The sequence below is a fragment of the Trichechus manatus genome, unplaced genomic scaffold (genome assembly GCF_000243295.1).
Source record: "Trichechus manatus latirostris isolate Lorelei unplaced genomic scaffold, TriManLat1.0 scaffold00015, whole genome shotgun sequence".
Lineage (NCBI taxonomy): Eukaryota > Metazoa > Chordata > Mammalia > Sirenia > Trichechidae > Trichechus > Trichechus manatus.
The window spans coordinates 25,564,927-25,582,158 of NW_004443951.1; the positions used below are offsets into that span (position 1 = coordinate 25,564,927).

At 51.4% G+C, this 17,232-nt stretch overlaps 1 protein-coding gene across 2 annotated transcripts; it reads right to left on the reverse strand.

Annotated features, from left to right (window-relative positions):
- Positions 1–901: 901 nt before the first annotated feature.
- TXLNA (taxilin alpha) lies at positions 902–16,087 on the reverse strand. 2 transcript variants are annotated; one of them, XM_023727287.1, is made up of 11 exons: positions 16,004–16,087; positions 15,227–15,410; positions 14,249–14,587; positions 12,912–13,003; positions 9,977–10,147; positions 8,388–8,582; positions 6,394–6,513; positions 6,085–6,159; positions 5,520–5,612; positions 5,062–5,157; positions 902–4,311 (listed from the first exon to the last, which is right to left on the reverse strand). In XM_023727287.1, the coding sequence occupies exons 2-11, from the start codon at positions 15,402–15,404 to the stop codon at positions 3,985–3,987; spliced, it is 1,686 nt and encodes a 561-aa protein (XP_023583055.1). In that variant the 5' UTR covers positions 15,405–15,410; positions 16,004–16,087; the 3' UTR covers positions 902–3,984. The 2 variants fall into 2 exon arrangements, with proteins under 2 accessions (XP_023583055.1, XP_012409745.1); XM_012554291.2 differs by lacking the exon at positions 16,004–16,087 and having other exon boundaries at positions 15,227–15,732.
- Between the last annotated feature and the right edge of the window lie 1,145 nt (positions 16,088–17,232).

The window sequence follows — 17,232 nt, forward strand, 5'->3', positions numbered from 1 at the left end:
CACCCAGGCTTCAAGGCAGGAGAACAGGACTGCAAGAAACCAGCCATTCTGAAGAAGTACATGGGACATCTGGTCCTCTAAAGGAATGCACAAAATCACGGGAACCTGGAGATCCCTGGGCATTCCCTTGGGTGGACCAGGGTCAAAGGAGGCTGCCCATGGCAGACAGTCCCAAACAGCCATCATTGAGTGCCCATCTGTCTTAATCTGGGACTCCACCGACCTATGCCTGGCTCTCATCTCCCTGCCTTTCGTCCACTTTCCTCATGACTTTACCCATTTCCTGTTCAAACATCCTCAGCAGTTCCCCCTGCCCTCTGGGTCAAGCCCAAATCCCTTAACCCAAAGGCTCATCCTCTCCCACCCCATCCTGTGCATCAGCATCCCCAGGTGAACCACTTTCAATTTCTAAGTGGAATTGCCACATTTCTACCTACCACCTGGGACAGAAGGCCCTTCCTGGTACCCAGCCCTCTCCCCTCGCTGGCGTAGGGCAGGGCCTCCTCTGTGCTCTGCCATCACCACCCACCTGTGTTCTACAAACCTGTTTCCCTCACTAGCCTGAGACCTGAAGGCAGGGACAATTTTTGATTGAGTGAAAAAAATCACCGTGGTTCTCATTTAGACGAAACTCATGCCCACTTTGCCAAGGGCTCCACTCAGGCAGCTCAAGTTGACTTGCTCGTGTCCTGAACCCGTGGTGACTGCTGGGCAGTGCGAGGGCGTGCGGTGAGATGCAGGATGCCAGGGCACAGCCACAGCAACTCTGCACAGGTCCTGATGCCAGCGATGGTGTGTCTGCAAGGCTGAGCACATGAGCATGGAGGGGACTGGAAGGATCCAGAAGCACCAAATGATCACACAAGTCAGACAGAGGTGAGTAAGGCAACAGACTCTTTATTTAACGTGGTTTAAAATACATCAAAATCAAATCCCTGGCTGTTGTGAATACCAAAAGGAGAAAAAAAGCTGTCAGCACAGCTTCAAACAAGTCTGGGCGGCCAGGAGGATATTAGGGAAGCAAGTTATGGGGACAGAAGGCAGCCTCCTGGGCAGGGGTCAAGGGGCAGGCAGGTGCCTGGCTGTCCCTGGGGTGGCCACCTCTGTGCTGTGCAAGGCAGGAGGGCTGGAGAAGCAGCTGGAGAGTCAGCTCAGCAGGCCTTGACCCTCCCCCAGTAGACACCAGGGCAGCCCCACCCACCTCTTGGTCAGCCCACAGCAGGGCCACCATGAAAGGGTGGAGGGGGTGGGGAAATAACCACCATCTTTACAGAAATAACATTCTCGTACACAAAGTGCCTGAGCTCAGCCCATGGTCCAAAACCTCATGGAGAAAAAAAAAAGTGCTGCTGACACCTCTCAGAATCTGGTGTACAGGGAGCTCTCAGCTGGACAAGGTCCTGAACACAGGCTGCTGTTAGCAGAGCCAGGAGCTCTGAGCTGTGAGCCTCATGTGCTATGGTTCCCTGGAGGAAAAGCTAGCAACAAACCCTACACAGAACAGCTCTTGGTCCTAAAACTGAGGTCACATGCATGGGACCTGCCCAGGGAAGGAAGGCACTGGCCTTCATTCATGGAGAGGCCACCCCCTTGCATCTGGCCCAGACCCGTGTGCACTACCCAGGCACCTGGGCTAACTTTGGAAAGCAGAGCAAGCAGAGCAGCTGTAGTGATTGGTGAGATTTGGTCAATACACAGAAAGAGAAAGAAAGGGACCACCACCTATGGCCTGAATGCCTAGAAATAGCTGGAGCTGAGAGCAGAGAGGTCTGCCTGCCTGAGGCCCACATTCCTGACCCGGAAGCCTGGGTGGGGCCACCTGCCCACTGTGGTTCCACAGAAGTCAGACCTGGTCTCACTGGGCTGCTGTGACATCGTCCAGCTGTGGTCTCCTACAACACACTGGGCTCCAATAGACCCAACCCCTCCCCCAGGCTTTAAAGAGGTAGCTGAAGTGAGGCAGGCAATTAATTATGGGCCACCTGAGGCCTTTCATCTCTTCAAGGCGGGCAAGTAGATGCCCTGTCTCCTCCCTGCACCTCCTCAGCCCAGTAAATCCCATGTGGGGTTGGCAGCTCTTGCACCTCAGCCTGGGCACAGGGGCTGGGGGAGGGAGAAGGCCTTCCTGGAGCAGAAAGAGGCAGGTTAGGGGACAATTCCAAACACAGGGACTTCAAAGAGGGGAAGAAAAAGATCTTGGGAAAGACTTCTCCACAGGAGTAGTATTTCAGCCAGGGAGGGTAAATAGGTCTCAACACTCATACTGGCTGCTGGGGGATCTTGACGCAAATGAGAACCTATGGGGATTAGCAGGAAACACCCTGAAGCAGGTTAGTGATATCTACCATGGGTGCAGAAGGGCAATCGGTGTCCCCTCAGTCAGCATTTCTGGTCTAAGCCATAAGACGATTCAGGAAAACTAAATGTTCCTCACGAACCTATGTATCTGAGGGATTAAGTTAAGGGCTGAGTGGGCTAGCTGTGGAAGATGAAGGGCTGTGGACAACGGACTGGCTTCAAGGAAATCCAGGGAGAAGCAGATGCCCAGCTGGAGATGGGGCATTGGGTCCAGAGCCCTGCTTCCTGATCAAAGACTCACTCTGTTGTCCCCGAAGACTGCTTGGTAAAAACAAAACAAAAAAATTGGCTAACACTTTGGCAGGTTAGCAACCAGCAGAACTTTCAGTTTAAAGTAGCAACAAACAAAAATGTTGGCAGCTGTTTTGTGGATTCTGGGGCTCAACCGAGCATGGAGTCTCATTCTCATTCCCTACCCGTTGGACAACAGCTGGGGGCTGGCCTGTGGGCTCCCACAATGGAGGGTGTGGAATCCCAAGGAGGACACGCCTCAGCTCTTATTTGCTGGACAAGGAGGTGCCAGCAAATGGAACCAGGGTAAATCTCAAGGATTGCACATCTGATGGTGTTGGTGGTGGAGGGGTGTGGTGCAGAAATGGGCCCATAAAGCCAAGCGGGCAGCTGGGCCTGGGGGCCCAGCAGCCGCTGCATGGAGAGAGGGGATGGGAATCAGAAGAGCCTCCCAGGATTTAGGCAAGCTTGTGGTAAAGCTATCAGAAGCCCTTTCCTTTCTCTCAAGGAATCTGGTCTCACCAAATAGGACACCTCAGCACCAACTTGGCAAAGAAGCCAGGTGGGTGTTGAGACACTGGAGGTTAGGAACCCAGGCCCATGGCTCAGCACCCCTCCCCCTCCTCAGCAGATCCTCGATACACTGTCATGTGCAAAAAAAACCTTCAGAAAGAATCCTCTGGGTGCTCTCTTATCAATCATTTGTGCAGGCTGAAGAGGCACCTGTGAGTAAGGCTACTGAGAAGCATCACCGGCCTGGTCCGAGCACCACCAGAGGGCAGGAAAGCAGTGCCCACGGGGCCCCTACCGGCATCATCCCAGAAACATTCTCCAGGTCCCTCGTCTCAGCAGGAAAGCAGTCTGATCACCAGCTCCGGGTGCCCGCCAACGCTCTGCCTCGGGACACCTTTTCCAGGTCCAGAGGAGTAAAGGCATCTCCAGGATAGCCACGAGAGCCCTGCTCACAACAGAAACAGTCAAGGCCTGGGTGTGTCACTTGTCACAAGCCCCAAGGGGCTGGGAGGGGCCTGAGCCTCCAACCGTGTAGAAGAAATGCTCCAGTCACTTGTCCTGTCAGCTCACCATGATGGTAGCCACAGATGACAGCTCCTCTTTTAAGACTCTTCAGTTCACAGAAGAGCCACCAACCTGTCTACACACCCCACCCCCAATGCAAGCCCACTGTACACTTACAAATATAAATGTATGAGGTCTTGCACATATGCCATACATAACGTCAAACTGACCCACAAAATCCAAAATTGCAAAGTGTCAAATGCCAGCCAGACCAGAGCACTTGGCCTGGCACTGGACTGCTTTGAGGTGGGAGCCTTGTGTGGGCCAGGTCTCGCCAGGCTGCCTGCTCCCTTCCCAGCACGCACGAAGTGCTGGGCTCTAGGCGGTGGTGGGGCTGGCCTCCCACGGCCCTGTTTGGCCTGATGCTTCTGTGCTCTGTGCTCCAGGGCAGCAAGTAGCTTCTGTGGCCCTTGGGGAGCTCGGTGCTTGGGCCATGAGCCCCTCGCCACCCTGCTCCTTGGTGGCAGTGGCAACCTCTGGCCTTTGTTCAGGGCCGCTGTCAGTGAGGGCACCCTGGCCACTCGCGCTCAGGTCCTGTACCCTCTTGTTCAGGTCGTTGCGCTCTGTCTGCAATGCCCGGCACAGCTTCTCCAGCCGCTGGATTTTTACCTGCAGGCCCTCCAGCTCCTTGTCCCGGAGTGTTTTCTGGTGAGAGAAAATGGGTCCCTCAGTGCCATCCCATCAACCTCCCATCCAACACTACCACCTGGAAGAAAACACTCCCGGTTTAATAAGCCTGGGAGCAGACCAGAGTCAAAGGCTGACCCCTTTCCTAGTAAACAGCCTCGGTTTATGCTGTGACTCATATAATACAGAAAAGCGGTATGGCCTGGAGGTCAGACAAGGAACTCCTCCATTTATCAACCACACGGCCTTGACAAGACACTTGGTTTTTGAGTCTATTTCCTTATCTGTAAAAATGACTTCCAACACCGACCTCACCGAAGGGAAGGGTCAGGGACTGTCATATCTTAATGTTTACTCAGCAGGGTCTGACAGGCAGCTGCTGCTCAATCAGTGTTAGTTCCCTTTCTCGCCTATATCTCAAGCCATGAAATCACCAATTACCTGAACTGCTCTGCAGGCAAACTATCACTATTACTGCTCTGCAGGCAAACCATGCACATCATCGTCACCCCTTGTTTTTTCCACTTCTTAATTCCTTTCTTCCATTTCCTGCCTTTGCTCCCACTGCAGATCTACCCCTGGGCTCACCACTTCCCCGGGGAGGTAGCTGTCAGTTCCTCTGGACTTGGACAGACATAGGTGCAAGTACCAGCTCTACCTCGTGCCAGCTGCATCACTTACTTGTAGAACATACGGTAAAGGCCAGATCTCAGTAACTTTACCCATAGTGCCCTCCCACCCCCAGGCTGCAGTCCACACTCGGCCCACCTCCTCAGCCATCTCAAGCAGGGCCTTGTTGCTGCTCTCCCACCGGGACCGGTACATGGTGGTTTCTTTCTCTAGCTTCTTGATCTTCTTAGTCATCTGGGTCATGTGACAGATAGAAGGAAATCGTCAGGGGGCTGGCCTGCCTGTGCGCCGGCACCTCCAAGGTGTGGAATAGTCCCAAGTGCATCACAAGGTGCAGCTGATGCCTTGGTGCCACCGCAGAAGTCTCCCCAAGTTAAATGCCCACCACCAATAACAAGAAATGACAACACTGCCCCTTCTCCAGGACATGTGGGACATCTCCTCTAATGACCCCACCCTTGGTGTCAATCACACTGTTATTGGCAGCAGCTCCACAAGGCACATCAGGGCCGGGGCTTCCTGAAGACAGGCCCAGTGTTCAACTCTGAATGAAGCAGCCTGTTCCCAATAGCCACACCTGGCCTGGACCATGTTACCTTTTCCATCTCCTGTTTGAACGTAGTGAACACCTCGCTGCTTTTGGAAAGAGTGTTCTGGAACTCTTCAAACTTCTCTGTGTATAGGGCAAGCTAGGTGAGACAGAAGCCCACAGGTGAGACTGGGCTTCTCTGGAGGCAACTCTAGTCAGAATACTTAGACCCAACCTTGGCCCTTTGACCTAACAATGTTACTGAGATACTATTTTTTTTCAAAACAAAACAAAAACAGTACCTGAAAGAACATAATCTACAACGCTAACTCTCAAAAGAATTTAGCGTGGCATATATTTTGCTTTTGTATTTATTTTCAAAATTCTCTTCAGGAATCAAGTATAATTTATGTAATTAAAAACAACCGTGCTAGGAGCCAAGTTCTTCAAGCTCACCTAGCTACCTGGTCATCACCACATGGGTGCTGGACAGGTCCAGACAGCAAAGGCTCAGCCAAGGTCACAAAGCAGTCAGGGCAGAGCCAGACCTAGAATGAGGGTCCCACTTCCCTCCCCCCAGGTCACAGCACAGTGATGGGACTTTGGAGGGAGGCCAGTTTTCATGGTCTCACCTGCTGCTTCAGGTGGGTCTCCTGCTGCTTCATCAGCTCACACATCCGCTGTGACTCCACTGCCTCTTTGAGGAGCTATTTCCAAGACAGGCACCCAGACCCCGTCAGACGACCCCAGGGGTTCAGACTTTTTTAGCCACAACCACAAGAACCCACTGAGGCATCCTGCTCTCAGACTGGTTTCTGAAGAAGCAGTGCCCTGTCTGGCTGGGCAGCAACCTCTCCCACAGAGACTCAAATATGAGCAGAGCCAGAACCCAACCCGCCTCCTCTCACCCTACCCCCTGCTGCCCAGGACCCGAGCCTCACAAAGTCCTTCTCCCGCTGGTGTCTCTCCTCTGCCTCCTTCAGCATCTCCTGGGCCTGCTGGAGCTTGGCATCCACCAGCTGCTGCTGCAGGTCCTTATGTTTGAAGACTTTGTCGATATGCTGCAGGAAAGCGTGGTGTGAGGGGGCCACCTGTCAGGAGCTCCCCATCTCGGGGAGGCACGGTGGCTGCAGGGATGTCCCATGTGCAGAGAGCAGGGCGCCCTGCCCAGTCTTCCATCTCCATCTGACTTGCTGGACCCCTATGTGCCAACACAGCACGGAGGCCCTCGATTTCCTGAAGGTCTGCTCCCCAATCTCACCTCTCTCTCTCTCTCCTGCTGAGTCAGTCCTGGGTAAGCACAGGATTTAGGGACGGTACCAGCTCCACGGAAGCCAAGCAATAAATATACTCAAACCTCTAGCCCCAGCACAGATCCCCTCCTCAGGCTGGCAGCCCTTACTCTGGCAGCCCTTGATTCCCTTGTGAATGGAAATAAAGAGCAAAAACTATGCTTCCACAAGTAAAACAGCTTAGCTCAGTTGACAGAGATTTGCCATATCTGTATGTGAAGATCAGACGTGCACCCCGAGGAATGGCCAACCTAACTGCTGGAGGACCTATGGGAACCTGAACCAGGTGAGAGCAGGGACGGCGAGAAGATGCTGGACTTAATGCTCCTTCAAAAGTGAAATCAACTGGACTTACTGAAATAAGAGGTGTAGAGAATTTTATTCATTTGGGGGACGGGGAGGGGTGAGAAAGGGAAGGTGGCTTGGAGAAAGTTGTTTGGGATGTAATGAATTCCAGTTGCCTGTGATCTGGTTTAAGGTTCAGAGGGGCAGGATGGGAGTGTCAGAAACTGATGGGGGAGGGAGTATAAACGAGAAGCAGCAGCAGAATCCCCTCCCCCCACCATAGGCCATACCAAGTTCTTTACTGACTTGGGGCGGGGGTGGGGTTCAGCTTTTTGAAGTGGGTACCTCACTCTGTAGTGGCCTGGAAGCCTTCATGTCTTTCAGCGTGGAGGGACAAGAACCAAGCCAACTCTCCTCAAATCAAATATATCACATGCAGCCTTATTCCCAGAGGATGAAATAGTGAAAGGAGCGGTGGGTCAGGGTAGTCACCTCCACATCACCAGACTGGACTGTGGGTCCAAGAGGGCAGGGTGTTGCCTCTCTCACCCACCACCACAGCCCTCAGGGCCTAGGAAGGGGCCTGGCCCACAGCAGGCCTGTGGTGTCCATATGCTGAGAACAAAGGCCCACTCCTCTGCCCAGCCCTGGAGGGAAGCTGCGATTCTCTCCTCCCACAATGAGGACACAGAGGTCTGGCGCAGCGAAGTGACTGGCACGTGGGTGCCCAAACCAGGAGCGGATTCAGTGCCTGGGTAGCAGCCGACACCAGCCAAGGGAGTGACAACCTACCCTTTCAAGTGGCAGGGACAGCAAAGCAGCAAGGAGTCTGCGAACAGAACCCCGGAGCTGATCACTGCCTATAGGCCCAGTCCCTCCCCTGCAATTCTAAGCTCTCAAAAGCTCTGAAAATAGAAACTGTAATTGCTGGCAGCCAAAACTGACCTGCACCGCTTGAGGCTATTTATACTCTGTATTTATCCCACTTAGCATGACTATTCAGACATTTCATTGCATGAACATTAACATGTCTGATCTGGGGGTGCTGCCCTGAAGCCCCGGTAAAGGTGCTATGTAATACATAGTACACCTACACTATCTCCATTCTAAAATCTAGATAATTCTAAATTCCAAAGAATAGCTGGCCCTATGGTTTGGGACAAGGCACCGTGGACCTGTGGCTGTCTGGCCATGGGCAGGCCTCTTCTCACCTCAGTTCCTCATTTGTAAGAGGAAGAACGTTACTCCCCTCCCAGGAAGGGGGAGAAGGATGAAGCTGGAAAGCGCTGTGTTGGTGCCTTACTGGCCCTGGGCCTTCACCATCCCCTGGCCAAAGCTGCTGTCTGTGGCGACCTTACCTCCTCACGCAGCTCATACTGCTCAATGAGCTTCTTCAGCCTCTCGGCCAGCTCCATGTTCTCCTGGCGCAGCTTGGAGTTGCGTTCGTTGTGCTGTTCCATCTGCAGCTGAATATCATTCAGCGTCACCTGGAAGTGGGAGGTCACCTCCTTGCGCTTCTCCTCCTCCTCCCGGGCCCGCTGCACACCTTCTTCCTGGGGAGAGAAGTCAGCCCCAGCTCCAACATCCACTCTCCCAGCCAGCCTCCCTCCAAGGATGGCCTCCACCAACAGCCCTCCTGCTCCCACACCGAAGAGTAGCCAGGATCCAGGGATGCTGTGCCAGGGGGCTCCTAATGGACCTCTGTGCACACAGGAGAAAGTGAGAGACGCTCTCCCTAAAAAACCGCAGGCACATGTGAGTGCCATTCTGAAGCACTTTAAACCTCCTGACGCCTATTCTCCCATGGATTTCAGATTGACTATCCTTGTTTCAACGTGCTTTCATTCCTCCCACCCCCAATAGGCCAAGTTGTAAAAGTTCATTAATACGCAGGGCTGGCAAAGTTGTGCAGAATTAGGCCCTCAGACAAGACTGGTGGGAGGGTACAGTGTCCCTCATTGGAAGGCAATCTGGCAGAATCTCATTAAAACTTAAAAAGGATGAGATAACCCTATATAAACTGATAGAGAAAAAATACAGCATTCCAAAAAATGGGGAAAGTGTATGCAACAGTACATGTATAATAATTTCATTAAAAAAATTATATGTAAGATTTTATACACAGAGAAGAAACTCTAAAAGGCTATACTTCAACTTACCTATAAGTAGGTTTACTCTGCAGTGGTTTCTGCTGGGTAGTGGGGTAGAGAAGGGTGGGCAACTATTACCTTTAATTTCTCACACTTTTGTCGCCTTTGAATCCCTCACATCGAATTTATATTAAACTTGTAATGTTTTAAACGTCAAACATTAACGAAAATAACAAAACAAAAACTAGTTGCAAAATACCATGCATTTGCTGATTCAAATTTCTTAAGACACTTATCGACCCATTTGTGAGGATATGCACATGAAAACAATCTGGGCGTCATGGGAGCAACCTGGGTTTCACCACAGACTGAGCAGAACAAGAAAAAGGACCCAGCAAGCCTGACCGACCAAACCCTGGGAGATAAACTGCCGTCAGCTCTGCCAGCACGCATCAACGTGATTCTTACATTCTTAATACCATTCTCGGACATTTCAACATTGACAGACAAACCTCCTGCCTCCCTGGCCTCGCAGTCCTTGCTCCACAGGGTTTTCAAAGGCTGTGATCTTTTGGAAGTAGCTCCCAGGCCTTTCTTCCAAGGCACTCTGGGTGAGTTTGAACCACCAACCTTTCTTCTGTTAGTAGCCAACCTCTTAATCATTTGTGCCACCCTGGGACTAATAATACAAGTACATGCTGAATGGTTACAAGTAGTTCTGTCTAAGGTAGGATATTACAGGGGAAGTCTATTTCTACATTGCAAGCCTGTGGTACTTTTCAAGGAGAACACCCACCAAAGATTAAATGAAGCCAAATGAGACCAGAGGTGCCCTTGCCAGGGTGCAGGCACCCTACCTTGAGGGAGCGGTTGTGTCGCTGCAGCTCACGGCACAGGCTCTCAAGCTTGCTGCGGGCCAGGACAGCCTTGCTGTGCTCACCCCGCAGATGGTCCTTCTCTTGCACCAGCTGGCTCTGCTTCTTCTGCAGGAGCTTCATCTGCTTCTGAGAGTTCCTGTGCTCCTCCAGCTGGGGACAGAGAGGGCAGGTGAGTGCCCTGCAGGGCGCTCCCCAAAGGGAATCAACGTGCTGTCCCTGGGTCCCCTGAGCCGGGCTACTCCTGCCCCTTCTCCTAAACCCAGCCATTACAGCTCAAGCCACTGAAGCTCTCTCACAGCTCCATTTGTTCCTCACGATAACCCACTCAGAGAGGACAAGCAGGGGCCCCCCAGCCAGCAGATCGCAGCTTCTATCCCAGCTCTGACTCCAGAGACAAAGCTCTCAAGGCATTTCAGACCACTGCACCCCCTCAACTCTGTGGACACTGACCCCTCAGACAAGGCTACCTGCTCCCCTACCTTGTACTCATTAACTTTACTCCCTCTTCCCCATTCCTTCAAGACTTCAGCACTGGCTCACCATCTCTCTCACCAACACGATGGCGACTACTGTTCTTCGTCATTTCAGTGTTAATAGACAGACAAGCCTTTGACTCCCTGGCTTCACAGTCCTTAGCTCCTCCATAGACCCTCTCAGTGGCCCAGCTTAGCTCCCTTCCCACAGTCCTATTCAGCCCTGTCCAGTAGAAATAAAATGTGAGCCACGTATGTAATTTTACATTTTCTAATGGCTCCATTAAAAGAAATAAGTGAAATTAATTTCAATACGTTTACTCATGCAACATCCAAAATATTAAAATTTCAACATGGAATCAGTATTAAAAAAACTTATTAATAAGATATTTCACATTCTTTCTTTTGCCCTAGGTCTTGGAAATTCAATGTGTACTTTACATTAGAGCACATCCAAATTTGGTTTAGCCATTTCAACCGGCTAGTGGCTACCATCCTGGACAGCACACATCTAGACCTTGTCATTACTGGGACCTGTGCCCACCTACCTCCATTGTCTCAAGGCCAGGACCACCACCTTCTATCTTTCTAGCTCATTCTCCCCAATACCTGTGGTCCCCAATAAGTCTCTGAGCCTACTGGGCCTCCAATTCCCTGACCCAACCATCCTTTCACTCTCCTTCAACTCTCCTTTAATCATTTACCTTCTTACCTGGTTTAGATTCCTTATGCCTTCAACTCTCCTGTCCCTTTCTCCTAGCAAAATCCCAACCTTGGTCAATCAACCTCCTGCTTCCTCTGTGCCTGCACTGATGCGACCCTGCTTGAAGGATCTCACTTTCAATTCACTGCCAATTTCAGAATTTCAAGAAGATCCTTGCCTGCTCAGCAATCCTAATTTCCTGTGCTATTCACACTCCTCTTCTAGACAACTGCTTTATCCTCTTCCCCAAGCCTCCCCCACTCCAGCTATGATTATCTTTCCCATTTCCTTGTGAAAAAAGGCAAGCAGTGCAGCAGGGCACAAGTGCCACAACCACCCATCCACTGGCACCTGTCCTCTCCTCCCATCATGAGGACCTGGCTGTGTCGCTCACCAAGGCTGACCCCTCTGCTTGTGTGCAGTACCTCATCTCCCCTCGCTTACTCCAGCAACCCACTCCCTCCTGTCTTGCGTCAATCTTTCCCTGCCTGGATCATTCTGAAAGGGTGCTATCTCCTTAACACCCTTTCTTTTATTTAATCCTTGCAATAGCCCATTGGGGAGGTATGATTTCCTCCATTCTACCAATAAGAAAAGTTCCTGACAGGAGATTCCAGCTAATAAATGTGAATAGAATGAGAGAACTTTAACATAAATAGGCAATGACCATTAGCGGATGACTCTATTAATTCAGATTCTGCTGGGGAACCTCAAAAGGGAGGAATCTGGTTGCCACCATCTGAACCTACTTACATCACTAAAAGGGGAAACCCCACTCTGTCTCCTGTGAAGGAACACGAAGTACAGAGCACCAAACGCACTGCCATCGAGTCGATTCTGACTCACAGAGACCCTATAGGACAGCGTAGAACTGCCCCACAGGGTTTCCAAGGCTGTTTAATCTTTTTAGAAGCAGACTGCCACATTTCCTCTCACGGAGCAGCTGATAAGTTTGAACTGCTGGCCTCTCAGTTAGCAGCCGCATGCTTAACTACTGTTAACCACCAGGGTACAGAGCACCACCCATGAAGAATTCCTATCAAAATAGTTGAACCTAAATTGGATCAAGCTTCTAGAGCTAACCTGCACATCACAGGAAATAAGGAGGTAAATAAACAAGTTAAATGCCACCACAAGGAAGACAAAGCTAGAAAGGGGGATGTCCTCCAGGACAACTGATCTGGTTTCTCAATAAGTCAATGTCATCGGAAAAAAAAAGGGGTGGTGGTGCTAAGGGGAAGATTATTTTGGAGTATTATCAACAACTGAATGTAATAAACAGACCTCATGTGGATCCTGATTTGATCAAACCAACATTTTTAAACAACTGGGGAAATCTGACTCTGGACTAGGTATTACAAAATATCACATATTAAGTGTTAATTTTGTTAAGTGTGATAATGGCACCGTGTGTGGCCGTATTTTGGGGGACTGTATACTGAAACACACACGGGTGAGAGAACATGGTATCTGGGACTCAAGCCAGGAGACACGGCTCTACCACCTGGAACTCATTAAGAAATTTCTTTCAAGGAATGTGAAGTTCCTTCTCATACTGTCAGCCCTGAAGAGGCCGGCTGGGACCTGATTCTCTATTTAAGCTGGAGAAAAGGCTCAGAGAACAGAGTGGACAGGAACTAAGCCACCCATTTGCCCCTGCACCCCGACCCCAGTCTAGGTGGCCTGCTGACTTTCAAAAGGCAGGGAAGGTATTATGAGGGGCAGGTTGGGGACTGACCAGTTCAGCATACTTCTTGCACAGCGCTGCCAGCTTCTCCTCTGGGGTACTCAGTGTATTCAATGTCTGCATCAGCAGCGTGATCTCCTTTCCTGCAAAGCACAGGGAGCAAAGGCATGTACACACTTCTCTGGGGGGACCCAAGCCCCTCCAGGCCTGGGCCCACAGTCCTGAGCCTTAAGACAGCCCTCCCCTATCCTACTTTATATTTCTGCTCGTCAAACTGGCTGCCTTCCCTGCTAGATTGCATGCTTCGTGAGGGTCCCAGCACTGTCCCTAGTGATTGTCACAGAGGACGTGCTCAGTGACTGAATGAATGACTGAAGCCCTGTGGAATCTTGGTGGACACCACTGGTGGGAGAAAAAATTTGCCTGGTCTACCAAGAGATGAAAGGTGTCCCACCTGCGAGTTTAGTGCTACTGTTTCAATGCAAGGAAGGCCTTTCCAAAAGAGGAAAGATCCAAGAAGGCAAAGTCTCCTGGCCTCCCTGAGAAAGCACTGAAAATTTCCTATCAACAGAGATAGCCAAATAGTGAATGAATACAAAATGAATATACCTTCACATACGTGACTCTAAGATTTTTTACATAAGTATTCTATCTTTAAATTAGGGCGACAGTTGGGGGTAGGACAGTAGGGAATAGAACATAGGTAGAACGTCACCCAGCCTCGATCCTTTAACAGCCTGTCAGTCACTGCCTTTCCCCACTGCCTGTGCCTAAGTCAGAGAGTCTACTGCTCCCCTTCCCTGAGGGCCACCTTACACAGCAGAGCACCAGGTTCCTGAGTGTCAGTCCTAGGAGGCTCCAAGAGGTGGGTGTAAAGCCTGCAGATCACTGGCACACAGGCCAAATCCAGCCCACAAATGGGTTTTGTTTGGCTCCTAGTGTTTTAGCTGCCAAGTTTAAAAAAAAAAAAAAAATCTGGCTGCACTAAGCCTGTAGTTTTGCATGCTATCAGTCAGCTGGGACCAGGTGGCAGTCAACCCTTTGGATGAAGCAGGCACTCTCTTGGTCCATATGGGTCCACTGGTTAGCTTGGTTTATGCAGATGTTTGAGTTCTTCATGCTGGTCTAGTCCAATTCTCTTACTACAGAGAAGTGGAAACTAAGGCCCAGACAGGGGAAGGACTTGCCCAAGGTCACACTGTGGTGTTGGCTGGCACAGGAGCCCACCAGATCTCCTGCTCTCCTTTTCTCAAAGAGCAAGCAGGCTAGACTTCACCCCCACTTGCTTTGAGGCCAGGTGCCCTTGTGCAGTGAACACCCTGAACGTTTCTATGCTATGCCTCCCACACCCCGGCTCTGGGTAAACTGAGTAGCTACCCTCTGCTCACCCAGCCCCTTCGCTTTCTTCTTCTCCTGCGGCCTCCGGTGGTCTCGGTCTCCGCCTTCGTCACTCGCTCGGATCTCCTCTGTGCCCGGCTCCCCCTTGGAAGTCTCCTTTTCACCATTGACTACTGGAGTCCCTGGCTCAGGCTCCCCATTCCTCACAGCATAGCTCCGGGACTTCTCTGCATCTTCAGGTTCGGCAGGCTCACCCTGTGCCCCGTCCTCACCTGGACCCCCTTGACTGTTGTCCACACAGTAAGTACTCAAGATGTCTTCCAATTGGCGGCTCAGCTCCTCGGACACATCACGGAGGGCCCCAGACTGAGCAGTTTTGGCTTGAGCCCCTACAGCAGGGTAAGATGAGGGGCAGAGTGAGAAATAAGACGGGTTATATCAGTGGTTGGGATTCTTCAGGTCCAGCCAAACTCACTGGCTTGCGTTAAACACTGCCTAATCTCTTTAAGGCTCAGTTTATTTCCCCATAAAATGTTTTCACTATCCCTCACCACCACCCAACAAGATTTGTTGTGAGCATAAAATAAGTATGTAAAGCATCCAGCATGGGCTAAGCATGTAGCAGAAACTCAACTTCTAGTCTATCTCCTTCTCCGCCTAAAAGCCATTCCTCACTATTAAAAAAGTTCCATAAATGCCTCAAGTATGGAGAACAGTTACCCACCGGTGACAGAGGTGTTTCCTAATGGGACCAGGATTTGCTAGTTAGACCTCTCATTTGACTGCCACCTAGTTTAATCCTGTCACAGCCTTCTCTCAAGAGGGTTCGGCTTCTGTGTTTGAAGTGGGAGACTGTATCAACTCCCCGGGAAAGGGTGGGGATCACACAGACTCTGCACTGTCCTCCTCTCATTCTATATTTCCTCCTCCCTGGGTAAACAGAGGCCTCAGCCTCTAACTCCAGAATCTAAACAGGAGTACCACAAACTCCTCCCCCTACCCACTGGAAAAGCAGAGCTAGCACACACCCTCAGGCTTCCCCAGGGCCTGGCTGGTGGAATCCTCAGCTTCGGTTGCAGAAGAAGGCTGGCTAGGCCGCCTGTGGGCATCCTCTGGTCCCGCTTCCGGTTGCCCTGGGTTGCTTTTCGGGTTGGAAGTGTTGCCTGATTGCTTGGCAGCCCCATTCTTTTTGTCTTGGTTCTTCATTGTGGTCTGCAATGTTAGATTAGGAGCAGATCCTTCAGAAACAAACACAATTGCTATTTTCCAGACTTCGAAATTCTTCGCAGCCTGGATTAGAAATCCCAACACCAGGCGCGCAAAGCTTCTTAAAACAAACTGGTTGGCTTTTACCGGGGGGAGCCAAAGGTTCCCCCGGTCTCTGGCTGGTGAGGGGAACCTGGTGTGCCCAGGCAGGTTTTTGTGGGGCTGCTCCTGGAAAAAACGGGCGAGGAAAGAGGCCTCCTTTTTCCCAAAGCCACTTCCCGGCACAACACAGCCCCCTCAAGACAGGCCCAGCGCGGGATTGGCTCAGGGCCGGAGACTGACGTGGCGGGATGCTCTATTCCGGATCCCTCTCCCCGGCCCCCAGCACTGACGTGGGCTCCGGCACGCGCGCGCAGCCACACACGCCCCGCGCGCCCTCCAGCCGCGCGCGCGGCACGCCCGCGCATGCGCACAGGCATTAACCCGCCTCCCTACTCGAGCCCACGCGCGGAATCAGCGTGAATGCCCCCACTGGCAGACAGTATTCAGGCCTGCAAGCCCCCTAATTGTCTCGTCCCGCTAGCCGCCGCAGTACGCACCTCGCCGCCGACGTATCGACGGCTTCACCAGCTCGGGCCTCGCACCGGAAACCCTGGGCAACCGCTGCCGCCCGCTCCCGCTGCAGCCAATCAACAGCCGGCGCTCTCGCGGAGCTTGCTGGGAAAGCTGAAGTGTAGGCGGCCTTTGAGGCGGGTAAATGGGGAAGGTGGGGGAGGTAAGGAACTACATGTCCCTCCATGCATCGGGGCTAGCTGTCCACAACTCCCAAGATGCAATGGAAAGGGCTTTCGTTCTAGGAGCCGGATACCCTGGGGGTCCTAAAGGAGTCAGTCGTTCTGTGTAAATACGCAGGGCACCCTCATACACTCAGAAGCTATGATTCAACCCGCAAGCCTTGCTCCTGACTATTCTTTCCTGCATGCGGCCCCCTCCCACCCTGCATTGTGAACATCTATGCCTCTAATCAAGGGAACTCTGAGGACTCCCGACGAGGGTTGGAATCCTGGGCTGGGAGTCAGGAGACCTGTATTCCGGTCCTGACGTCATCACTCATTTGCCGTGTGATTGGGTATTTTTTTCTCTCCCTGGGCCTCAATTTCCTTTTTCAAATGGAGGCTTTTAATAACAGTAATAGTTCATTGAGTGCCTAATGTATGCTTAATCCTCAAGCTACTCATCGAGACGAGTACTATTATTCCCGTTTTATTGATGAGAACAGTAAGGCAAAAGGTTTTATCTAACGTGTCCAAGGTCACACCGCTGAAGTGGTTAGAGCTGGGATTCAAAACCAGGAAGTCAGGCAACAGGCACCGTACTAACTGCTCAGCCATGCTTTCCCTTAGGATGAGTCAAGGTGACTTGTGAAAGTTTTTTTTTTTAATTTCTCTTCATCACCAGTTTGGCAGCTAGTCTGTCTTTGGAAAGGGCTGAGGGGACCTTATAGGGAGAGCTTGGCCTCAGGCAAAGATTCCCAAGCCTTTTTCTCTGACCATCCCACCACTCTGCAGGCCACTTCATCACACCATCTGACTAGACTGAGAAAGTCCCAGTAGCACTGGGACAAAGCGGGGGGGCGGGGAGGGGGAAGACAAGTTTTTCTCCAAATGTGGAATCACAATTCTTTACCTCCATTACCTATAGATAATGGAATAAAGGCCGATAATCCTTGTGCCTGGAACTGAAAGCGTAAACGGTTTGGCTTCTTCTGTTTACAGCCAATCCTACCCGTCCCTTCTGTCATTTTTGCTTCAACTATACTTTTACTATT